At 45.8% G+C, this 26,055-nt stretch overlaps 1 protein-coding gene across 5 annotated transcripts in view; it reads right to left on the bottom strand.

The window, feature by feature from the left end:
• LOC115659798 (unconventional myosin-X-like) overlaps positions 1-26,055 on the bottom strand; it is a 263,102-nt gene that overhangs the window by 149,139 nt on the left and 87,908 nt on the right. For all 5 annotated transcript variants that reach the window (XM_030580481.1, XM_030580482.1, XM_030580483.1 and 2 more), the window contains 4 exons: positions 22,146-22,230; positions 15,968-16,071; positions 14,907-15,036; positions 5,953-6,071 (listed from right to left, as the gene is read on the bottom strand). In XM_030580481.1, coding sequence (XP_030436341.1) covers positions 5,953-6,071; positions 14,907-15,036; positions 15,968-16,071; positions 22,146-22,230 — 438 coding nt within the window. The remainder of the gene's footprint in view (positions 1-5,952; positions 6,072-14,906; positions 15,037-15,967; positions 16,072-22,145; positions 22,231-26,055) is intronic.

The raw sequence follows: 26,055 nt of genomic DNA, 5'->3' as shown, positions 1-26,055 counted from the left end.
CTTGAGAAGGGCCCTGATGCCTGTCATAAAGATCCCAAGGACCCCATTAAGACCAAAAAGAGATTGATCAGTTGCGGGGGCCTGCAAGGGAATGGGCACCAGTGGTCAGGGGGGTTGATGGGGGGTGGATGTTGTACTAAAAGGAATAGTAAGCGTGTCTCCTTGAATATCTGTGAAGGCTCAACTGTGTCTGTAGACGTACTGGAGTCGCTAGCACCTCTCACTCATCTGAGTTCAAAAACTGCTCCAGCAATAGTCAATACTGGAGCACTCCTGGCCAGATGGCTGGAGGTGGGACTGTTCCTGGGACATCAATGTAGACTCATCCTCCAGAGTAATATCTCTCAGGAGGGCCAGGCTGGAGGAAAGTGGAGACTGTGGATAAGGGAGGATGCAGTGCATGAAAGTTTCAATATGCCTTGGTGTCCGAGAGGTTCCAGCAGTCAAATCTGATGGACCTGGTATGTCTACGGCAGCTGGATGGTCCTTAGATGAATGACGCAGTACTGATGATGGGTCCAGACCACCGCTTGTAGATGGAGCCAGTGAATGTCAGTCCTTACACTTCGGTACTGAGGTGACTAACAAAACTAGTGGATCTTTCTTTTTAGGTGCTTTGCCCTCCAATCTGGGGGTCATTAGTGAAGCTAGCTCCTTAGGGTCTATGTGCAACATCTCAACAAACTTGCAGAGGCTCAGGAAGGGAGCACATCTCTTATTGATAGTCCTGGACAGGGATCTGTCCTCATGCCCATAAGAGTGCCCTCTGCCCTCCTTGGGAGCCCTAGAAGAAGAGGCTTTGAGCTTAGGTGCTGGATGCTCCAGTCCCAGGCACATGGTTGGAGGGGCACTGCTGGTTAATTGAGGCCAATGTAGACGGGGGAGGGGGATCTCCCTGGCCTGGATTGGAGAAGGGGTTCATAGTTTTCTCCATCAGGTGATTTCTCAGGTGAAGCCCCCAGGCTTCCTGAGTTCTGGGTGAGAAAAAGAGTGACAGATACTACACTTTGCAGAGATATTCTCCTCTCCCAGTCAGTAAGGGCAACATTGATGTTTGTCACTGATGGGGAAGGAGAGAGGGCAAGAGATACAATTCTTTCTTAAATCCTGGGATTCTGGGCATAGTCCTGGAGCCTGGGAAGGGTTCTTCAACCAGGGAGAAAGAAAGGAAGAAAAACATTCTACTAAGTATTCTATGAACTTTAACTATTAAGCTTAGAAATAAAACTATTTACAAATGTCTTTACAACAAGTTGTAAAGAGGACATAAAATTCTGACTCAGGCCATGCAGTGGTAAGAAGGAACTGGAGAGGCATTAGTTGGGAACATGAGGAGATCCATAGCACATGTGCGAATCAACGGACATTGCTTGGAAGAATTTGTGGACTCAGGCGAATGGCATGCATGTGTACCCATGTGCAGAATACACATGGGGACCATCACTCGAAGGAGACTCCGTGGATCACCCTTGTTGATACCCTCAAAGAATTCTAATAGATTGGTGAGGCATGATTTCCCTTTACAAAAGCTATGTTGACTTTCCCAACAAATTGTGCTCATCTATGTGTCTGATAATTCTGTTCTTTCCTACAGTTCCAACCAATCTGCTGATATGGAAGTTAGGTTTGCCAACCTGTAATGACTTGACTCAGCTCTTCATTTTGAGTTACTGCAAGCTGGGACTATTTCAAAGATGTCCCTTTCATGTTTTAGCCTACCATGCACAGTCTTTGACAAAGTACAGGCCTCCAATGCAGAGCCCTCGCCCCAGAGGGAATTTCACAACAGCACTACTGGCTTTAAGGATCCCTTCTTCGAGCCTTTCTATGCACACAGCATTGAAGTTACAGGGTAGGCCATACATCACACAACAGGCTGCTTGAGGTGCTATCCTGAAGAAGATCCCAGATCCAGGTGCATCATGATTCTCCCTAAGACAGTACAATCAGCTGTCATGTCCTGTGGGAACACACACCTTCCAAGGGACCCTTCCCTTCTCTCAGCTTTTGCACAGAGCCAAGGCTGAAAGAACCCAGCCTTTCTCTCTCCAACTCAGCCTGGCCTGAGAGATGCTAGCTCCTCCCTCATTTTGCTGTTGCTCTTCATCTGTCAGAAAACCTCCCAGCTTCTCCCCCCTTATCCCCAAATGGGGTCTCAGCATTCTAAACATTCACTTCTTACTGTTTTATCCAGTCTGGCATGTTGAAGGCAGATACTCTAGGCGGATGTGCCCAAGGGAGACTTGCCCCTTTATACTGTCACCTAGCAGCCTAAAGCACATCCTGGGACATGAATCAATTCAGCCCAAGAGGTAGCCGTAAAGCAAAGACATTTCGGCCCTGTGGGGTTTTCTCCCTCTGCTCAGATGGTTAATTTCATTTGTGGAGGCTGATGCACCCCTTCTAGACAACCTCTTTTAATGAACCAGATGCAGGGAAGAGAAACACTCTGCCAGCCAGATTGTATGGTTATACAATATCTTGGCCTCATCTTCCAGGAACGGGCCCTCCCCACCCAGGAATAACCCAACAAAGCTGCTTTCCTCATAATGTGGCTCAAGAGGATTCTGAATGGCTCCTTTCATTCTCCCAGCCTTGCCTGACTTTGCCCAGCTCCCACCATTCAACACTGAAATGTCAAAGCTCAGAATGGTAATGAGCCTATTACACAATAAGAACTTCCTGGCAGCTCCATCCTTTGTACCCAGAATGACATATGGAAATAGCTGGACACAGTATTTGGAGGCCCAGGGAAGGGAATGGATTTGGCAGGTCCATACGTAGGTCAATGCAGAGAGACTAGCTGATAGCGAAAGACTCTGAAGGAAGCATTGTGCTTGCTGTATCCGTAATAGTGAATGGAATTGTTCTAAGTGACCAGTCACTGCATTTCATACATAGAGTCACCAAAGGGTCTAACACAAGCAAGGATGGATACCACAGCAATTGAAAGGGGGAAAGTTCTGCCCAAGCAGTATGCTATTTTTTAATCTGTATCACCGCATGTTATTGATCTGAACTGCCTGGGGCTCCCTTTGGTATTCGGAGTCTTCCCTGTAGCATTACAGATGTTGGCTTTGCTGTAGTATGATGCGTGCTCGCTCCTGATAATTCGGCGTTTCTGCTCAGCAGCAGACTGCTGTCCTTCACAGTTAGATTTTATTAACACAGGACAAGATTTTCAAAAAAAAAGTCACCTATGCATGTGTAAAAACAGCAACTGTGCCCTCAGATGACTAGCTCCCTAAGGGTTAATGACCTACAGTACCATACAGTTATACAGGTTAATAGATACCATGATGTTATGAACCACAGAAGAACCTAAATAGACCCAACAACATTAGGGCTCAGGCACTGTTTATATTCTCAGATATGTCACTTCCCTCACTAACGCAGATCAGACTGTTTGTTAAAAGTTATACCGGAATACTGGCTCTACTGGTTAACAGGAAGATTGTCCTGAGGGAAAGGGCATGCAGCACTGAACGAATCTGCAGATTGTACTCATCAGTCAGGCCTGAGACTACTCACTAAGACCCAAATGGAGAGTTCCCATAGCTCAGTTACTGTTCTCTAAGATGCCTGGGTCTCTCTCTCCATCAGTCATTATATCCACACAACCGAGTCAGAAGCAGGGACGAACTATACCCACCACCAAGCTCCAAAACTCAGCCCAGCCCAGATGAAGCCTAGGAGCCCCCTCCCCCTTCCCACCCCATCCTCATAGACTCATAGACTCATAGACTCTAGGACTGGAAGGGACCTCGAGAGGTCATCGAGTCCAGTCCCCTGCCCTCATGGCAGGACCAAATACTGCCTAGACCATCCCTGATAGTCATTTATCTAACCTACTCTTAAATATCTCCAGCGATGGAGATTCCACAACTTCCCTAGGCAATCTATTCCAGTGTTTAACTACCCTGACAGTTAGGAACTTTTTCCTAATGTCCAACCTAAATCTCCCTTGCTGCAGTTTAAACCCATTGCTTCTTGTTCTATCATTGGAGGCTAAGGTGAACAAGTTTTCTCCCTCCTCCTGATGACACCCTTTTAGATACCTGAAAACTGCTATCATGTCCCCTCTCAGTCTTCTCTTTTCCAAACTAAACAAACCCAATTCCTTCAGCCTTCCTTCATAGGTCATGTTCTCAAGACCTTTAATCATTCTTGTTGCTCTTCTCTGGACCCTCTCCAATTTCTCCACATCTTTCTTGAAATGCGGTGCCCAGAACTGGACACAATACTCCAGTTGAGGCCTAACCAGTGCAGAGTAAAGCGGAAGAATGACTTCTCGTGTCTTGTTTACAACACACCTGTTAATGCATCCCAGAATCACGTTTGCTTTTTTTGCAACAGTATCACACTGTTGACTCATATTAAGCTTGTGGTCCACTATGACCCCTAGATCTCCTTCTGCCATACTCCTTCCTAGACAGTCTCTTCCCATTCTGTATGTGTGAAACTGATTGTTCCTTCCTAAGTGGAGCACTTTGCATTTATCTTTATTGAACTTCATCCTGTTTACCTCAGACCATTTCTCCAACTTGTCCAGATCATTTTGAATTTTGACCCTGTCCTCCAAAGCAGTTGCAATCCCTCCCAGTTTGGTATCGTCCGCAAACTTAATAAGCGTACTTTCTATGCCAACATCTAAATCGTTGATGAAGATATTGAACAGAACCGGTCCCAAAACAGACCCCTGCGGAACCCCACTTGTCATACCTTTCCAGCAGGATTGGGAGCCATTAACAACTACTCTCTGAGTACGGATATCCAGCCAGTTATGCACCCACCTTATAGTAGCCCCATCTAAATTGTACTTTCCTAGCTTATCTATAAGAATATCATGCGAGACTGTATCAAATGCCTTACTCAAGTCTAGGTATATCACATCCACCGCTTCTCCCTTATCCACAAGGCTCGTTATCCTATCCAAGAACGCTATCAGATTAGTTTGACACGATTTGTTCTTTACAAATCCATGCTGGCTATTCCCTATCACCTTACCACCTTCCAAGTGTTTGCAGATGATTTCTTTGATTACCTGCTCCATTATTTTCCCTGGCACAGAAGTTAAACTAACTGGTCTGTAGTTTCCTGGGTTGTTTTTATTTCCCTTTTTATAGATAGGCACTATATTTGCCCCCTTCCAGTCTTCTGGAATCTCCCCCGTCTCCCATGATTTCCCAAAGATAATAGCTAGAGGCTCAGATACCTCTTCCATTAACTCCTTGAGTATTCTAGGATGCATTTCATCAGGCCCTGGTGACTTGCAGGCATCTAACTTTTCTAAGTGATTTTTTACTTGCTCTTTTTTTATTTTCTCTTCTAAACCTACCCTCTTCCCGTAAGCATTCAATATATTAGACATTCCTTCAGACTTCTCAGTGAAGACCGAAACAAAGAAGTCATTAAGCATCTCTGCCATTTCCAAGTCTCCCGTTACTGTTACCCCCTCCTCATTGAGCAGTGGGCCTACCCTGTCCTTAGTCTTCCTCTTGCTTCTAATGTATTGATAAAAAGTCTTCTTGTTTCCCTTTATTCCCATAGCTAGTTTGAGTTCATTTTGTGCCTTTGCTTTTCTAATCTTGCCTCTGCATTCCTGTGTTATTTGCCTATATTCATCCTTCGTGATCTGACCTAGCCCAGCTCCATACGAACAGTACCCAGTCACAGATTTGGTTCTGATATGATTCTCAATTTTTACCTCTTCCCCACTCAGTTACACGTAAGTTTTCATTGTCTAGTCCCTGAAAAAACATACAATCCTCCTTCTCTTCCTCCCCACACAGAGCACACAATAATCCATCAAACAGCCATTTTGCAGACCTCATGGTGGTGCTCATTTCTTCCCTTTAATATATGCAAATACTGCCACCTTGGGGCAAAACCCACAAAGTGACACTGAAACAGAGCACATGATTGCAAGTGCACAGGAATCCGGACACTCACCTGCTCCACAGTGAGAGGGGAACTGATCTCTTCTCCCCGAAGAATCATGGATCTCTGAGTCAGCACCTCAGACAGCTGAAAGGCATCCAAGCCCAGCAGGTCACTGGCATTGTTCAGTACTAGGACAGAAGAATAATAACTTTAATTGCCCAGGTTCACCCTAGTGATATCGGCTTTTGCTCGGGGCAGATTTTGGATGGGGCATCGGGGGCATTGCCCCCCCAAACTGCAAGCCTCAGGCAGGCAGCCTGAATGAGGAAACAGAAGACCTCCCAGCTTGTGCCCCTGAGGCAGGGAGTCAGAATTTTGTTTATAAACATGTAAGCAGAGTCAGGATGAGCTCTACCCTGACATCTGGTGGTGAACTATGGGGAGTGTGGAAAGAATCTCAGGGAGTGTGGAAAGGAATTCCAGGTATTTCTGTTGGCACACCCAGCCCACCTAGCATAAGCCCACGGCAGCCTGGGATGGTTATTTTGACAGCTGGGATCCCCAATTTCTTGGTTATTGGGGCAGGAGGAAAAAAACATGCTGTCACCCTAATTATGTGAATGAGGAACTATGAGACTGCTTTATGACAGAAATGATTCAACCTAAGTAGTACTTGCTAGACAAGGGACATGGGTTCCAAAACCCAGTGAATTGAGAGAGGTTGGGGACTGGTGTGTGTACCTGATGGTATGGGCCCCTTTTGAGGGCCTGGAACACCAATTGCACATCCTCCTCTCTCCACTGTTGAAGAGTAGAGCTAATTTTGATTCCATTAGGAGTCCATCTAGAGACTGCTGAGCTGAATTCATGTTGGGCTAATAGTGCACCAGCACCAGGGCTCCCTACTAAGAGCTGAAATCACTGAGTGCTGTGTTAGCTAGTGGGGGAGCCTGAAGATCTATCGCTAAATGGCTGGCAGAGCGGAGCAGTTTGCAGCATGTTGGAGCAGCCCATGGAACAGTGAGCGGAGTGGAGAGGTTTGCAGGGATGGCTGGAGTGGCTCACGGTTCGGCTAGAGGAGCGGCACAGCTGGTGTAGTGGAGCTGGTCGTGGTGAAGGCTGCAGCAGAACTCCACGGAGAGGCGGAGCAGTTGGCCCTGGCCCACGTAAGGTGCCCCTTAACACCCTGTGTGGGCTTCCCATCCCCCCATTTCCACCCAGGCTAGGGAGGGAGGGGGGTAAAACTCTGCAGATAAACTTTTGAACTCTGGGGTGGCACTGACCAGACTTTCGGGTTGTTGGACTTTGGGGTGATTGGACTTAAGACCCTAAGGGGGAAAGGACATTGCCAGACATACTTGGAGGTGGGTTTTTTGCTTATGGTTTGTGTTATACTCCTGTTTGTGGTATTTCTCCAATGTGATGCCGCATTGTTTCCCTCCTTTGTTAAAAGGACTTTGCTACACTCATACTCCGTGCTTGCGAGTGGGGAAGTATTGCCTCCTAGAGGTGCCTGGGAGGGTGGTATGTAATTGTTCCAGGTTACTGGGTGGGGGCTTGAGCCGGTTATGCGTTGTGTTATTGAAACGGAACCCCTGGCTACTGAACCCGGCCCTTGTTGCTGCCAACTCAGAGGGGCAGAAGGGTTACAAATAGAGTGATTAACAAGTGATTAGGTAAGAAAGGGCGGTTAGGCTGTTTCCTAAAGTTCAATGATCTGTTCCAAACTTGGTGAACTGCAAAAAGTAAGTAACCTAAATGATAGAAAGTAATTGTAGATTTTTCTACAATTGTTTCAACTGTTGTATTCAAGAGGTGATAATAAAGTTACTAATATTTTTCTTTGAGAAGATAACTGATGTTTAGACAAAGGAAATGCAATAGACCTAATCTACCTGGATGTCAGGAAGGCATTTGATGCAGTTCCACATGAAAAACTATTAGTTAAATTAGAGACGATGGGAACTGATATGAGAACTGAAAGGTGGATAAGGAACTGTTTAAAAGGGAGACAACAACAGGTCGTACTGAAAGGTGAACTGTCAGGCCACACGGAGGTTACTAGTGGAGTTCCTCAGGGATCAGTCTTGCAGCCAATCTTATTTACCATTTTTATTACTGACCTTGACACAAAAAGTGGGAGTGTGCTAATAAAATTTGCAGATGATCCAAAGTTGGGAGGTACTGCCAATACCGTGGAGGACCGGAATACCATACAAGAAGATCTGGATGACCTTGTAAACTGGACTAACAGAAATGGGATGATATTTAATAGTGCAAACGCATGCATTTTGGGACTATCAACAAGAATTTTTGCTATAAACTGGGGATTTATCAGTTGGAACTGACAGCGGAGGAGAAAGAGCTGGGTGTATTGGTTGATCACAGTATGACTATGAGCCCTCAATGTGATGCAACTGTGAAAAAAGCTAATGCAGTCCTAGCATGTATCAGATGAGGAATTTCCAGTAGAGACAGGGAAGTGTTAGTACCATTATACGAGGCACTGGTGAGACCTCATCTGGAGTATTTTGTGCAATTCTGGTCTCCCAAGTTTAAGAAAGATTGATTCAAACAGGTGCAGAGAAAGGCTACTAAAATGATCTGAGGAATGGAAAACCTATCTTACGAGAAGAGATCAAAGAGCTTGGCCTGTTTAGTCTAACCAATAGAAAGCTTAGGGGACATATGATTACTCTGTATAAATACATCAGAGGGATAAATACCAGGGAGGGGAGGGAGAGGAGTTATTTAACTTAAATATCAATGTGGAGCCCAGAGCAAATACATATAAACTGGCCATCAACAAGTTTAGGCTTGAAATTAGGCAAAGGTTTCTAGTCATCAGAGGAGTGAAGTTCTGGAGAAACCTCCCAAGGGAAGCAGTGGGGCCAAAAAAAATCTAACTGGCTTCAAGACTGAGCTTGATAAGTTTATGGTGGGGATGGTGTGCCAGGACTGTCTACAACGGCATGTGGCTCATCAGCAACTGCCTATAGAAAAAACCCCAATGACCAGAGACAGGCCACTAGATGGGGAAGGCTCTGAGTTACTACAGATGGGGAGGGCACTGACGGGGAGGGCTCTGAGCGTACTGAGTTATCAGAATTTTTTCCCAGGTATCTCACTGGTGGGTCTTGCTCCAACTGATCAACATATTTGGGGTCACGAAGGAATTTTTCCCTGGGTTAGATTGGAAAGGACCATGGGGGGTTTCCACCTTCTTCCGCAGCATGGGGCATGGGTTACTTGCAGGTTTAAACTAGTATAAATGGTGAATTCTCTGTAACTTGAAGTCTTTAAACCATGATTTGAGGACTTCAGTAACTCAGCCAGAGGTTTGGGTCTATTACAGGTGTGAGTGGGGAGGTTCTGTGGTCTGTAATGCGCAGGAGGTCAGACTAGATGATCATGATGGTCCCTTCTGACTTTAGTAAGTGTATCTGAGTAAGAATATACATTGCAATTTTAAACCTAACCAGTGTTCCATAAGTGACTTGCAACAAGATGTCAGAACATGTTAGTATTAGAGCTGAGTAGGTCTAATATTTATTTAATTTTCTTTCTTGATATAGGAATTCGATACAATGCTCCTTCAGATATTTTTGATATTATCTGCAAAAACACTAGAGTTTTCAGTTGCCTAAGTAGACCCTGGAATCATGATTAAAGTTGCATGCACCCCTGAATCTGAAATGGTGCTCTGTGGCAGGGCCGCCCAGAAGGTTCAGGGGGCCTGGGGTCTTCGGCGGTGGGGGCCCCCCACTTCAACGGTAATTCGGCGGCGGGGGATCCTACTGCTCCGGAACCTGCCGCCAAAGTGCCCCGAAGACCCACGGCGGGGCCCCCAGCCACCGAATTACCACCAAGGACCCGGCACTTCGGTGGCGGGTCCCACTTCGGCAGTAACTCGGCAGGGGGTCCTTCTGCCCCGGAGCGGAAGAAAGAGTGAAGGACCCCACTCCAGGGCCCTCAAAAAACTCTCGTGGGGGCCCCTGCGGGGCCTGGGGCCTAGGGCAAATTTCCCCACTTGCCTCCCGCTCTGGGCGGCCCTGCTCTGTTGGCAGGCTTGGAATTTGTACCCCCAAGCCCCATGCGTGGCCTTGTCGGCCTGACTGGAGCCACCATCAAAATACAGAAGTCAAACCACATCTATACTTTTGCTGCTTCTTTGTTCACACAGAAATCACCCTCTGAGACTCATTTTTAAGACCCCAGATACGTTGCATGCAGACAATACTAGCAGTAAACATACTGCCTTTGGGGCATATTAGTGAGAGTTAAAGCCAGCTGACAATGTACTGAAGGTTTCCCTCACCCAAAGCACCAGACTCAGCATTTGTTCCATATGGGAGTCTGACATTTGTACATAAATCAACATCTTTTCTGGTAAGGGGAAGGGCAAACAATATTGATCAAAACCCAGCCTCAGTGAGCCATGCCCCTCCTAACAGTATGGGAAAACAGTATCAGATTGGAAGGGCTAGATCTGGGCATATCCAGGAGATATAAAACAAAGACTATATCTCACAGTTTCCATCCCACCAAAATATCTAAAAAGGCAAATCAGACAGAAAGGAAAATGTCAGCAAATGGCCAACTCCAAGTGGAAGTGTCCAGAACGGAATTATGTAACTAATGAACCAGATAATCCATAAATAAAATGTATGTCATTTTATGTAATGCGAGATTCTTAACCAGAACCTCATGAAGTACTAGGGCCTAGATCGCAAAGGCACTTAGCTGTTGCAACATCTAACTCAGGTGCCTAGAAAATCACTGGAGCACTGTGATCCAAAAAGCCTGAGTTAGGTGTCGAGACTCTCTATACAATGACTGGGGAAAGAAAGGCATCTCCGAATGGGATCCACAAAATCCAGCATTCTAGGCAGGGACAGGGTGCTGCCTCAGCTAGCCAATGGAAGACACCAACGAGAGGGGTGTGTGCTAAGCTCTGCCCACTCGCCTTTGAGTTCAGAGCCTGAGGGCATGTCTACAGTACAAACTTAAGTTGACCAATGTTAAGGTCAATTTACAGCCACCACAGTAATTACTGTGATGGCTGATGTCCACACTGTCCTACTTCTGTCGGTGGTGCACATCCTCACCAGAAGCACTTCTACCTACTGAATGGGGCAGTGTGGGGGACTGAGAGACAGCGCTCTCAGCTCCGTGCAGCTCACTGCCAGGAGTCCATCTGCCCCTAGGTCTCGCCTCCCCACTCCCCGCCAAGAGCAGGGGCCAACCGCTCAGGCTTCTCACCTCCCTACCGGGAGCAAGGCACAGCCACCCAGGCTTCTTGGCTCCCTGAGCAGGGAGCCACGCAGGGACAGCCCGGCTGGGAGTGGGGAGTTGGGGGAATTTGGGCTCTAGCTGTCTGGCTGTTGTGTCAATTTGACAAGACAGCCAATAACCGACATAAGTAACATAGTGTCTACACAGATACTACATCATCCTAACTACACCGACATAAGCCTTATGCCTCTTGTGGAGGTGGAGGTATTATGTCGGTGTAGAATGGAACTTACATCGGCAGGGAAACGCTGTAGTGTGTACACTGACATAATTAGGTTGACGTAAGCTGCCTTACCTCAACCTTACTGTGCAGTGTAGACCAGGCCTAAGTCCAAGCTACAAGGAAAAATCTACCTATGCTTGTGATCTTCAGCCAAGAACCCCTCTCTTGGAGTCGGGTGGCTTAGGGGCCTAAGTTGTTTCTAGCAAGAATGAATTAGGCACCTGCCTAGTTTTACACCAAACAGACAGAGGGTGCAGGGAACCTCCTTCATAAGCTTTATCCCAATAGTGACGCAATCAATATTTAATTATTTAATTTAAGTTGAACAACATCAATAGGAGCGATAAACGGGAGGATTTCTTTAGGGATGGACAACGCCTAAAACAGATGTAGCTGATATTTAAAAAAAAAAAAAAAAGAAAAGAAAAAAGAAAGAAAGAAAGAAAAGAATCCAATGCAGCCAAGAAAAACATCCAATCTTTATTTTAAAATTGTCAGTGATGGAGAATCCACCAAGATCCTTGGTAAGTTGTTCAAATGCTTAATTACTCTCACTGTTAAAAATGTATCCCTTATTTCCAATCTGAATTTATCTAGTTTCAGCTGCCAGTCACTGGATCTTTTATACCTTTTCTATGCTAGACTGCAGAGCCCATTATGAAATATTTGTTCCCCATGTAGGTACATAAAACTATAATCAGGTCACCACTTATCTTTCTCTTTGTTAAGCTAAATTAATTGAGCTCTTTGAGTCTGTCACTATAACGCATGTTTTCTAATCCTTTAATCATTCCAGTGGCTCTTCTCTGAACCCTCTTCAATTTATCTACTGTGACAGACCCAGACCAGTGGGGTACAGGAGTCTGGTAGAGGGCAAATATACTGGTCACTGGGTGAGTAGTTTTCTGTTCCCTGAGTGACCAGGGCAGGGGCTGCACTAGAGTAATCAGGAACCTGCTAGAATCAATTAAGGCAGCCAGGCTAATTAGATCACCTGCAGCCAATCAAGGCAGGCTAATCAGGGCACCTGGGTTTAAAAAGGAGCTCACTCCAGTCAGGGGAGGAAGAGCTAGAGGAGAGGAAGTGCGTGTGAGGAGCTGGGAGCAAGAGGCACAAGGAGCTGAGAGTGAGAGGGTGTGCTGCTGGAGGACTAAGGAGTACAAGCGTTATCAGAAACCAGGAGGAAGGTCCTGTGGTGAGGATAAAGAAGGTGTTTGGAGGAGGCCACGAGGAAGTAGCCCAGGGAGTTGTAGCTGTCATGCAGCTGTTACAGGAGGCACTATAGACAGTGCAATCCACAGGGCCCTGGGCTGGAACCCGGAGTAGAGAGCAGGTCCAGGTTCCCCCCAAACCTCCCAACTCCTGATCAGACACAGGAGGAGTTGATCCAGACTGTGGGAAAGATCACTGAGGTGAGCAAATCTGCCAATAAGTGCAGGACCCACCAAGGTAGAAGAGGAACTTTGTCACACTACATAAATGAATTGTGGGCACCACAACTGGATACAGGATTCCAGCAGCTGTTGCCCTAGTGCCAAATACAGAGGAAAAGTAACCTCTCTTCTCCTACTCAAGATTCCCCTATTTATGCATCCCAGGATCGCATTAGCTGTTTTGGCCACGCTGCCACCCTGTGAGCTCATGTTCAGCTGATTATCCACCCCCACCTCCAAATATTTTTCAGAGTCACTACTTCCCAGGATGAATCCCTCACCCCCGCATTCCGGAAGTATGGCCTACATTCTTTGTTTCTAGATGAACAGATTAACATTTACCCATATTAAAACATATATTGTTTGCTTGCAGCATTTATCAAGCGATCCAGATCACACTTCACTGTTTGCCACTCCTCCCAATTTTCAGGTCATCTGCAAACTTTATCAGTGATGATTTTATGTCTTCTTCCAGGTCATTATCATGATAAAAATGTTAAATAGCACACGGCCAAGAACCGATTCCCCTGGGACCCCACTAGAAGCAAACCCATTCGATAACAATTCCCCATTTACAATTACATTTTGAGACCTATCAGCCAGTTTTTAATCCATTTAACTTGTGCCATGTCAATTTTATATAGTTCTAGTTTTTTAATCAAAATGTTGTGCAGTACCAAGTCAAATGCCTTAGAGAAGTGTAAGTGTACCAAGATCAATATTATCTTTTCAACCAAACTTGTAATCTCATCAAAAAGGGATATCAAGTTAAGTCTGATAGGATAAACCCACCCCAGGCATTCTGTATAGAGCCAAACAGCCTCTGAGCATACCTAATGGATCAGGCCCCACAGAAGAAACAGACACTCCTCCCACAGTTCATGAATTACACTGGGGCTTTGGCAGGAGACAGGCATCTGGATGCCCAGAGGGAGACAGCAGGGCACAGGTCCAGAGGCAGAAACACAGGCACCAAGGGAATTTTTACTGCAAAAACTGGGGCACCAACAGGGCTTAGGTGCCTAGACAATTTGGTGGCAGTTAAGCAGTTTTGTGAATTGCAGCAAGGCCTGAAACTGGGATTCAGGTGCCTAGATTCCTTTTTGAATTCCTTTAGGCCTAAGTCTAACACCTTACCCAAGTCCAAGTGTATTATATTAGCATACTTATCTTCCTTAATCATTCTTGTAATTTTGTCAAAGAAGAGTATCAAGTTCATTTGACATTTCACAAGATAATTTTGAAAGGCATGAATTACAAGCAGCCTTCGGATGAATTACTGACTACACTACTGTGTAATATTATCGTTTATGTTCCAGTAGTGATCAGAGACCCCTAATCAGGATCATTGTGCCGGGATCATTGAGCAACATACTACACAAACACACACAAGACCTGCCCTCTGCCCAGAAGAGCTTACAAGCTAGTTTGTCAGGATGCAAATTAATGTCTGTGTGAGTATCACAAAAACCAAAGACTAAAAGAGGAGGGAGGATGAGAATAATAAATTAAAACAAGTTTAAAAGTTATTCTGTGTGTAATTTTGTAAATGTTTTTAAACGTTTGCTCATTTTTTAAACTTCTGCCTCTTTAAGAACTGAGGCTCTGCCAGACCAGCTCAGACTAGATACCTCTGGTTGGGTATCCTGGCTCCAATGGTGATCAGTACCAGATACTTTGGAGGAAGGTGCATGAAAATATGTAGTGGACAATTTGTTTATACCTCTGCATGTTTCTATTTAAATATCTCCATATTTTTATTTACACACAGATCATAAATAACCATGTGTCTATTGACTCAGTTCCAGAGTGATGGGGGGGGGTGTGTGAAAGGGGCCTCAGGGCCATGACCTAATCAGGTTGATGTATCAGGCTTGGAGCCCAGCAACCTGGGTCAAGATCTCAATCAGAGGAACTTGGGCAATGTGGGTTGACTGGGTTAAGCTATTGGGGCTTTGGTGATGCGTGCCAGCAAACTAGGGTATCAAGGGGAGAGAGGGAGGGACCGAGCCATGGTGGGGGACTATCTGGGCTTGGACAGCAGACAGTATAGTTCACAGGATCATATTTACCTGCTTTGGTTGTAACCTGGGCTCCTCCAGCCGTCATGAACTCCGTGTTTCCCAGCTGAAGAGTGCCAGAGAGAAGTTTGAAGATGTCACGTATCTCTTCAGTGCTAAACTCCATCACTTTCAGAGCAGTCTACTCAAAGCCACAAAGAGAAGACATAACTTACATCAGCAGGGCTGTACTGTTTAAAATAGGAGGCTCAGAATCACAGTCACTCAGATGGAAGAGACCTATTAGGGATCATATAGCTCATCTCTTGGGGAGCGGCTGTACATTTATTAGTGTATTTTTAGACCTTTTCAAATCCCCCCTCTCATACACACTAAACCCAGCTCTAGAGCTTTCTACTTATCTATTCTTCCCACCAGGTTTCTCCTCTGCCCCTACACTAAAATCACCATGGTTCAATGTCATTGCTAGTTCAAGTTTGTTTCTCTTATATTTTAATATATTAAATACACTTCTTTGGCCTTGTTTTCACCAAACACACACAGTCAGGTCTGTCCAAGTTACAGGGATAGATGTACGAAGTGTCCACACCACACATTTTAACAGTGTTGGAATCAGGTTACTTAGCTCAGTTACATTTATAACCTTTAGCTTCTGCCTTACTTTGTGTGTTCAAGGGAACACGTCCCTTCTCCTGCCCAAACTGCTCACCAGGCCAGACAATGCAGTTCACGAGCCGTGCTAAATAACACAAGTGAAATGCCAGAGCAATGCATGCAGGTCACATGATGTTGCATCCCTTCACGCAATGTCCGACTCTTTGAGCAACTTTGTGCTGGAGACAAGGCCACTCTGACTCTCTCAGGCATTGCAGCACCTGCATGGTGTTCTCAGGCTGACTCCCACTTTCAGGTCTGGGCTTCATTTCTTTTAATCTGTGAAAATATTCCTGTTCCATTCATATTTTAATTGCTTCCCCTGTTCGAGGGCCAAACCCCATCCAAACCAAAAATAGTCTAACCACAGAGGCTATCAGAGATGGGGAAATTACTCTAAAGAAACTGCAACAAGATCGCAGTGGAAGTGCCACATGGAACCCAGGAGAAGAACTCACCATGACCTTGTTGAACATCTCTAGGTCATTCAGGTTCTCATCACTCGCACAGCCGGACTGGTTCAGGTAGCGATAGTTCTCTGGTTCAGAGAGAGACAGGGCTTCTGCAGCAAGCAGAGAGGGGAGCAGGTGTTAGTTTACTCAGGAATCAGCTGACATCCTTTGCTACTTTTCCCTTCTAAGTTATTCTGAGGGCAAGGTAGTGGAGAGGACTTTAGATCTAGCATACTAGCAATTAGTGAAACACATGATTTTATTCACAGGCCAAGCTCCAGATATTCCAAGCCTGGTTTCACCTCTGATATAGGGAGACCACTCCTCTTTTTAAAGATGGAAATTCATTGCTAAGAGTATTTAAATTAACAGGAAGGAGGGTATAAAACTAATACTATACGATTCACCTAACCAACTGCTCTCCCATTTTTCAACAGAAACAAGCCTGGGACCAGGGCTGGCTTTAGGCCAATTCCCCCGAATTGGGCCCCGCACCCTAAAGAAGGGTGCCTAACATTTTAATTTTTACTCATCCAGCGGCGGTCCAGCTCTTCGGCAGCGGGTCTTTCACTCGTTCTGGGTCTTCGGCGGCATTTTGGCAGCGAGTCCTTCCATGCTGCGGAAGACCCAGTGCGAGTGAAGGACCCGCCGCTGAAGTGCCGCCAAAGACCCAGACCGCCGCCGAGTATTCGAATTGGGTCCCACACTTCCTAAAGCCAGCCCTGCCTAGGACAGTCTTAGAGATGTCCATTCCATTCTAGGTGTGTGCATGCCCACATGCACAGTCATCAGAGATTTTTGCCTTAGCGGCATCTGTAGGGATGGCTGTGGCGCTCCCTTGAGTGCCGCATTCATGCGTCAGTATATTAGGTGCTGTTGGCCCCACACCTTCTCAGTTCCTTCTTGCTGGCAACTCCAGAGGGGCAGGAGTTCAGGTAATGGAATGGACATGTGGAGCAAACCAGATCAAGGTGCCGCCACTTCTGATGCCAAGACCAGCCCTTGATCAGCCAGTCGAGGTATGGGTAAATTTGAATGCCCCAATTACTCAGGTGAGTGGCCACTGGCACTGTGCACTTTGTAAACATTCTCGGGGCTGACAAGAGACCAAAGGGCAGCTCCATGAATTAGAAATGGCACTGGCCCAACACAAAACGGAGGAACCTTCTATGTTCTGGGAAAATGGAAATATGGACATATGTGTCCTTCAAACTGAGGGCGGCGTACCAGTCTCCCAGATCCAGGGAGGGGATGAGGGAGGCAAGGGAGACCATGTGAAACTTCAACTTCTTGAGATGCTTGTCAAGGTGACGCAGGTCCAGATTGGGTCTCAGGCCCCATTTGCTTGTGTTGAGCAGCAAATAGTCTGATGTCACTCACAACCATGCCGACTGGAAGGGGAATAAGCAGTTGAGGAAAGAACAGGAGGATGGATCCAGGTACATGACTGAGGCGCCGCCCCCATTCACATCTTTGAAATGCCTGTCTCTGGCCCCCAGGGTGTTTCGAAGGGCCGGGATGAGCCAGCAAGCAAAAGGATGAAGGGTGGCATCGCTTAAACCCTTTGTCTTTGTCCTTTCACCTGTAGGATCCCTGCTGGGAAGACCCCCCAGGACGGAGGTGGAGGAGGAGGCTGGAACTGCGGAGTGTGGAGGCCCAGCAACCACAGGGTGGCCCGGGAATCTTTGAGGCCATTCAGCCTCGCGTCAGTGTGCTCAGAGAAGAGCCCTGAACCCTCAAACGAGAGGTCTTGGATCATGGCCTGCATCTCTTGGTATAACCCCGAAGACTGTAGCCAAGAGCTGCACCCCATGGCCACCGCCAAGGCAACCACCCTGGCGGCCGAGTCTGTAGCATTCCAGGCCATCTGGAGGGCTTCCTTCACCACCGCTTTGCCCTCCTGCAGAATCATGGCAAACTGGAGGACTAGGTCCTTGATAAGGGAGTCCAATAAGTTAAAATTATACCTGCTCAACAGGGCTTGGTGGTTGGATACTTGGAATTGTAGGCTGGCCGTCAAATAAATCTTTCTGCCGAAGAGGTCTAGTCGTTTGGTGCCTTCATTTTTTGGTGTGTCACTCACCTGTCCCTGCCATTAACTGTGGACACAATCCGCGACCCCCACTGGTGGATGCATAAAGAGACATTCAAACCCCTTTGCAGGGACAAAATACTTCTTTTCCACACTTTTGGACATAGTTGGAATCAAAGATGGGCTCTCCCACAGCGTTTTAACAATCTTTAGAACCCCTGGGTGGACAAGTAATGCAATGTGGGCTGGGGTGGAGGACAATATGACGTTGAACAAATCATCTGATTGCTCCTCTAACTCCTCAATGTTGAGGTTCAAGTTGGTAGCCATCCTTTTAAGGAGCGCCTGGTGCTCCTTAAAGTCTTCAGGGGAACTACCAACAGACCAGGAGGGCCCAGCCACTGCTTCGTCCGGTGACAAAGAGGATGAGGGCATCACTGGGGGAGGGGCGGGTTCCCCCTCCCTTTCTGGAGACGGCACCTTGGGTGTTTGCGCCTGTTGAGTTGTTCCTGTAGTGGATTCCACACTGTGTTCTGAAACTGGTGCTGGTGGTTTGTCCAAGACAGCCACAGGGGAGAAGTGGGAGTATGGAACTGGCATCACCGGTACCCACCCAACGGCTCCAACACAGACATTGAGCAGGCCACTGTCCCTGCTGCCATGCCACCAACACCATGCTGGTCTCGCAGGCTGACGGGATTCATACCCCCACTTGGCAATGGGCTGAAACCCAGCTCCAACTCTGAACAGTGCCCTTCCAGTGACCATGGTGGCGCTGTGAGGCCTGTGTATGCCAACTAACTCTCACCAGAGACCAATGTCCAGAGGGTGGGGATTGCTGCCTGTCCCTCGAGTGGTACCGAGGCAGCAGAGATTGGTGCCGCAATGGCAAGAGGTCAGGTACCAGGGGGGACCGGCGCCTAGGGTGATAGAGATATGTGCCAAGGTGATCTTCGGCGGGAGGCTCGCTGGTACCGGGACCGCGGGGACCAGTGTCTTGCTTCTGGCAATCCGTGCCTTGTGGTAGGAGAGCACGGTGCTGGGGATCTGGGCCATCTAGCCGTTAACTGGGGTTGTGGGACCAGTGTCCTAAGCCATGGGGACATAGACGAACGCCTGCAATCCGGGAGCCAATAGTGCTCCCCTGCCCTTTGGGGAGGTCCAACAATTGGCGTGCTCTTGGGCTGCAGGGCCTTAGTCACTTTTGGTGCCTGGCACGCTGTTTCCAGTACTGGTGGGCCCACCAGGTCTTTGGCCACTTGGGCCATCTTGGACAATGAACGTCCCTATAGAAGCCGGGATCCCCTACCACTCCCAGGAGTCAGATCCTTGGCTGGGCTAGGGGGTACAACCTTAATAGTACTCCCTTGTAGTCCCAGGGTGGGCACATGGCCTGAACTAGGTACTTTGCCCAGAGCCCCCTTCCCCTCCTTGGACGATGCCAGGGAGTTATTTTTCTTTGGACGCTTCTTGGGCACTGGGAAGGGGGAACAGTGCTGGGAGGATCCTGGTGCTGGCAGGGCACTCCACACCGATGCCAAGGTGCTAGGAGTGGAATCCAGTCAGGAAGGCTCTGACGTCGGGCGCAGCATCCATCAGGAGCTCTCTCAAGTGGATGTCCCTCTTCTTTGGAGTTCTGGGAAGAACATTTTTGCAAATCCTGCACTTTCCTTTTATATGAGATTCCCCCAAGCACTTCAAACAGCTGCCGTGAGGGTCACTGATAGGTATCGGCCTGTTGCATGAGGAACATGGCTTAAAGCCCGGGGAACGCTCCAGGGCGAAGTCCCAGTTGGGACTCTAACCACTAAACTAAGAACTAAAATGTACTTAAAATGCTAACTAAGTACCTACAAACTAAACAGAAAGGGAATAACAATAGACTGTTAAGAACCACTAATACTCTTGCTATGCAAGACAAGGCACTCTGACCAACTCTCTTGAGTGGTAAGAAGGAACTGAGAGGGCATACGGATGCATGAGCACGGCACTTAAGGGGGCACCACAGCCAACTCTATGGATACCACTGAGACAAAACTCTCCAATGACCATGCACGTGGGCATGCACACTCTTAGAATGGAATTGACATGAGCAAGCATTCGAAGAAGAGGTCAACACCAGATGAGACGAAGGTCAGCAAGGGGAGAAGAGAGGGGTAAGTGAGGTCAGCTACAGCAAGTACATGGAGAGTTCTAATAACCAAGGAGGTACATTGTAAACTGGACTCTGAAATGAATGGGCAGTGTGTGTAGGTGCGTATGGACAGCTAAGGAGGCCCCCTGTGGTCTCCATAGAGAATACATTCCTGAGATAAATTCAGTAAACACAAAAATCCTCATTATTTAAAGAAGGCATTTCTTAGGCATTTTAGACACGAGAATATGACCGGCCTTAAAAAGGGAATGACAAAAGATTGAAAGCATTAAAGAAGCTGCTAGCAATGTCCTGTCAGTAAGAGGGACATTTGGTCCATAACAATGCACCCCAAAGAGGAAACTCTCTTCAGCTTTCTGCAGTGTTGGATGTTTAAGTACTTCTTTAATTATGGACACCATTAGGGATGTGTTTAAACGTCCTGTTATCCATCTACAGAATATAGAATCAAGTTCAAGGTCTTGGTCCTTGTCTTCAAGGAGTTTAGTGGGCTGAGTCCAGCACATCTAAAAGAAAACCTAAAGCTCTAGGATGAAGAGAGGTTGACCCACTCCATTCCTCAGGCCCAGTGGAACATTCTGCTGTAAAGATGAAGCTTATTTGTGCAGATAACAGATTTTTCTCAGGAGCTGGTCCGAGACTGCGGAACGAACTCCAACGAGAACTAAGGGCCATTGCAAACGACAGCACCTTCCACTCCAAGTGCCAAGAGCACTTCTCTGACCAGCCTTCTCTAACAAACACAGCAGCGCAAACAGTAGGAGAAAAAATCCTACCAAAAGAAAACATTGCACTGAGCACATAACTCCCCTCCGTCCTGCTGCCACAGAAGAACAAAGCACACGTAACAGATGTTGTTAGTCATGTCACTTAATGCATGACTGGAAGGCGCTAAGACACTACAGTTTTGAGGAAAATATAAGAAGTAGAATAGATCCAAACTGAACTGAATCCTTCTGGCATCCTTGTCCCTCTACATTATCTCTTCTGCTCTCATGGCTTCAATTACTATCTCTTTGCTGTGCTGATGAAACCATGGTATCGCCCCACCCACTCCAGCCTCATCTCTCTTAATGTCTCTCTAATATCCCACTCCCAGGGCAAAATTAACATGGTGAAAAATGAACTCACCTTTCTCCACAAAACTTCCTCTTGTTCACCCTCCTCTATCACTGTTCACAACCTCACCCAGATTCACCATCACAGTGCCATTTTCAGCTCCTTTCTGCCACAGCTATACAGCTGTCAAAACCTGTTGCTTTTCCTATATGACATCTACATATTCCATCCTTCCCCTCCACATGACTAGAACTAAAACCTTTATCCAGGCTGTGGTTGTCACTTGCCTCCACTGCTACAACCTCCTTCTCTCTGGTCTCTCCAAATCTCACCTGTCCATCTGCCAAACATTCTACCTTGAAAACATCTCTGCTGCCTGTTACTCCCTCTCTTTAAATCCATCCACTTGATCCCTCCTGCCTTCTGTATCAAATTTAAGGTGCCTCATCTTCCCCTTCAAAGGCCTAAATAATTTTGCTTAGCTCCGTGCACTCCTCTCTGTTTCCCCTTTGCTGTGCAAAGACATCTCTCTCTCCCACTTCCTCTTACGCCTGGAACTCCCTTTCCACTCTAGTGCAACAGATATCCACCCTCTCCTCTCACCCACTTCTCCTTTTTTGGCAAGGCTAGCAGTGTTTATCAACCATCCAAAGTGCTGTTAATAATTTTGGAAAGACTGCCACCCCGCTCCTGCTTACTGCTCCTGTTTATACAAAGATCACATTAGCTCTTTTTTGCCACAACATTGCATTGTAAGCTCATATTCAATTGCTTAGGATTGACCCCTAATCCTTTTCAGAGTCACTGCTTTCTAGGATACAGCATCCCATTTTGCAGGTGTGGCCTGCACTCTTAATTTCTAGATGTTCAACCTTGCATTTGGCTGTATTAAAATTAATTTTGTTTGCATGGGGCCAGCTTACCGAGAGATCAATTACCTTTCTGCTCCCCACTGATACCAGCCAGCAATGCATAAAAGATGTGGTAATTCCGCTCTCCCAGGTTCTGGTGCACAACTCGATTCTGAAATGAACACAAGAGGACAGCTGGTAGCAACTGAAATCCACATTAGACTTAGAATTCATGGCAGTGAAGAACATTGAGAGGGCAAGGCCTTCAGGGAGTCTCCAAGGCCAATGCAAGCAAAGTGGTAACTGGGATCTTGAGGGTCTTACCATCCAATCAATCTCACATCAAAACATGCTCTTGTTGCTGCTTCATATATGCAAATTTCTCTGAACTCAACTATTAAACATGAGCAAGGTGTGTGCAGGAACTGAAGTCTCAGGGAGGTCTCAATTGAGTGTTTGACCTTCCTAAATACCTTTACTCAGTGCAGGGGTTCTGCAATAATGTGTGAGATTAGAGCTGTGGGTGATGGGAGCAAAGTGTCCAGGAAGTCCCTCTCATCAAGATCCCAGGCTCTCTTGTCCATGTCATGGAATCCAGCCTTTATTTATAATAATAATATATGGACCTATACCTATCTCATAGAACTGGAAGGGACCCTGAAAGGTCACTGAGTCCAGCCCCCTGCCTTCGCTAGCAGGACCAAGTACTGATTTTGCCCAGATCCCTAAGTGGTCCCCTCAAGGATTGAACTCACAACCCTGGGTTTAGCAGGCCAGTGGTCAAACCACTGAGCTATCCCTTCTCCAAAATCACTAAATGACATACAGGTGGGGGTGTACAAAAAGGAGGGCAAATTTACAGAAGGGCACATTTCGACATACAGAGAGACCTCAGCAAAATGTATATAGCCGGAGGTGTCATCTCCTCCCCCCTGCACCCCCGAGTTTCGTACCACAGCAGAGTGCAAACAGGAAAATGAACCACTTCTCCGTGCTCTCGCCAGAGGAGCCAGAAACCCTTAGCTGTGGTCTGAGAAGTTGCTGCAGGGCTGTCCCAGAGGAGCTGGACAAGCAGCTCCCTCTGGCTCAGGTTTCCTTGGCTGTCAGCTCTGTGTGAGAGACCAGGAGAGCTGACACCACCCCTCCCCCCGCCAGCCCCAGGATCAGAGGGGCACTCAAAGCAATTCAAATGGGTAAATAGCTCCTTGTTACCCATCTGATAGGATGAGAGCCAGGATAGAGCAGTTTCAGGATAGCCTTGGCCCAGAGAAGGGACTTGACAAGTGCTGATCTCAACTCTTCACAAAGCTGATCAATTTTATTTTCAGTGTAAAAGTCAGTGCTGCCCTTACACAAGTCAATGTGCCTGATGAAAATCAGAGGAAGTTATTGTACATACCTCTACTTCTCAATCAGCAAATAAAAATGTTTTCTTTCTTGAATTAGCCTACATTCCCCTGGGACATTTTTTTAAACAATTCCTGGAGGGCTCTTAATCCTATCAGGTTATTCAGCCTTAGAACAGGTCTCTTGACTAACTTCCTTAGCATATGACTATGCCCTTGAAGTGACAAGAGCAAATTTTCTTATTATTATTTAAGACATACAGGGTTATATATTATATTTTCATTAAGAAATGGTTAAGAATCATTCAGTTGGGCCATTGCAAATACAGACTCAGGACATCTATATCACATCATAGAATTGAACAGTTTCCAAAGACTAAAACAGGCTTTTAGATCAGCCATTTGTAAATGCAAGTTCAATTTTTAAATTTCATTTTCATATTTTAATCTTTACATCTTTAGTACCTTGAACTGAAGTGTGTTTTCATTTGTGCTGGAGAAATAGCAAATGCATTCTATAAACAGATTACAATGTTTAAGACTTTATTTATATTACTGAGTAACTTAATAGGAAAAGAAAATACACTGCTATTGAGAAAAAGTGATAACATTTTAATCTGCTGAAAATACACCTTCAGGTGTCTTAGAGCTGATAGGAAACCCATGTTGGCCCATCTATTGTAATATTTTCTTTTCAATTATCACTTTAAACACTTTTCATCTTTCCTTTTTTAAAGCTAGTGCGAAAATGAATTTGTCCTCTAATTTATTAGTTATTCCATGTTTTAGAATGATTGAGGAGAAACAAATGCTTTAGACTTCATTGCTTTTTAATGAGAAATCAAATATACAAATTAAGAGTGCATGTTTTCTTGCTTATAATTTTCTAGAAGGTAATATAAATGAAAATAAAGGAGTATGTGGATGTTTCAGGGTGATTGGTGTGAAGCTGTAAGGACAATGATATTGAGCAACTACTCTGCATGAATTTTAATTACCGGTTAAAGTTATTAGTTCTTGTATTAAGGTTCCAAAACGTATATAGGAAAGAAAATGCAAAGTAATGCACACTGGAAAACATAACCTCACTATGCATACAAAATGATGGGCTCTAAATTAGCTGTTAACTCCAAGATCTTTTTCTTAAGTGGTATCATGGATAGTTCTCTAAAAACATCTGCTCAATGTGCGGTGGCAATCATACAGGCTAAAAGAATGTTAGGAACCATTAGGAAAGATAGACAGATAAGACAGAAAATATCACAATGCATCTATATAAATCCATGGTAGCCCAGATCTTGAATACTGCAAGTAGATGTGGTCGTACCATCTCAAAAACAATATATTGGAATTGGAAATAGTACAGGGAAGGGCAACAAATATGATTAGAAGTACGGAACAGCTTCCATATGAGGTGAGATTAAAAAGACTGGGACTTTTCAACTTGAAAAGAGATGACTAAGGGGGGATATGACAGAAGTCTATAAAATCTTGACTGGTGTGGAGTAAGTGAATAAGGAAATTTTATTCACATAACACAAAAACTAGGGGTGGCCCAATGAAATTAATAGGCAGTAGGTTTCAAACAAAAGGAAGTACTACTTCACACACTGCACAGTCAACTTCTAGGGTTAAAAAAAGAACTAGATAAGTTCATGGAGGACAGGTCCATCGATGGCTCTTTAGCCAGAATGGTCAGAGATGCAACACCATGCTTTGAGTTTCCCAAGCCTCTGTTTGCCAGCAGCTAGGCATGGACAACAGGGGATGGATCACTTGATCTTTTCATCCTCTCTGAAGCACTCATTGGCCACCATCAGAAGACAGGATACAGGGCTAGATGGACCATTGGTCTGACCCCGTATGGCTGTTCTTATGATACCTCAAGGTTTGGGATTGTGACTATCTTGCTGTATTATCTCTTTATTGTTCTAAACATACATATCAAAACTTAATATATGGTTTTAATTGTTGTTTGTATATATTTTGTCTTTCTTTATATAGGAATTAGACATAGTGCTTCTGTCAGCAAATTTCTAAGTTATCTGCCAAAAAAAAACCTAGAGTTTTCAGGTGCCTAAGTAGCCCCAGGAATCACAGTTAAACTTGCCCCCGCTACCAAAATTTGAAATGGTGGCGCTAAATATAGCCCCAAGATTTCACCACTAGTTCCAAAAAGGGCACATTTCGATAGTTAATGGAAGTCTATCAAGAGTTGCCCACCCTTTGGTTTTCACCTCTGCCCAAGGAGGGCTCTTACTGAGGAGTATGGGTACAAATCTAGCCCTTAATCCTAGAAAATCTTCACTACGGGAGTTTTTAATCCCCTAGAAAGTACCACTGAACTGGACTTCCTGCATGAATGAAAACTGATGACATGAAAAATAACTGACAAGATGAGGCCCTTGAGTAATTATCACTTGACTTAGGAAAAGGTACTGTAGACACGTGACTAACACACAAAACTCACTACCAGTTCCCAATCTTAGAAAATGATCTGTGGTACACTGGAAAGGCACTGAGTACATTAGAGGGAAAGAACAAAATATTTAACATATTGTTTTTAAAATGTGTTTCATTTTTAATGCTGATCTCCTTCTGTTCTTTTAAGGTCCTGTCTGATAGGCACCTAGCTTGGACTTCACGGAATG

This window comes from Gopherus evgoodei, chromosome 11, assembly GCF_007399415.2.
Source record: "Gopherus evgoodei ecotype Sinaloan lineage chromosome 11, rGopEvg1_v1.p, whole genome shotgun sequence".
Taxonomy (NCBI): domain Eukaryota; kingdom Metazoa; phylum Chordata; order Testudines; family Testudinidae; genus Gopherus; species Gopherus evgoodei.
Note: the sequence above shows the minus strand (reverse complement) of the source record. Positions and strands in the feature narration are given on the sequence as shown.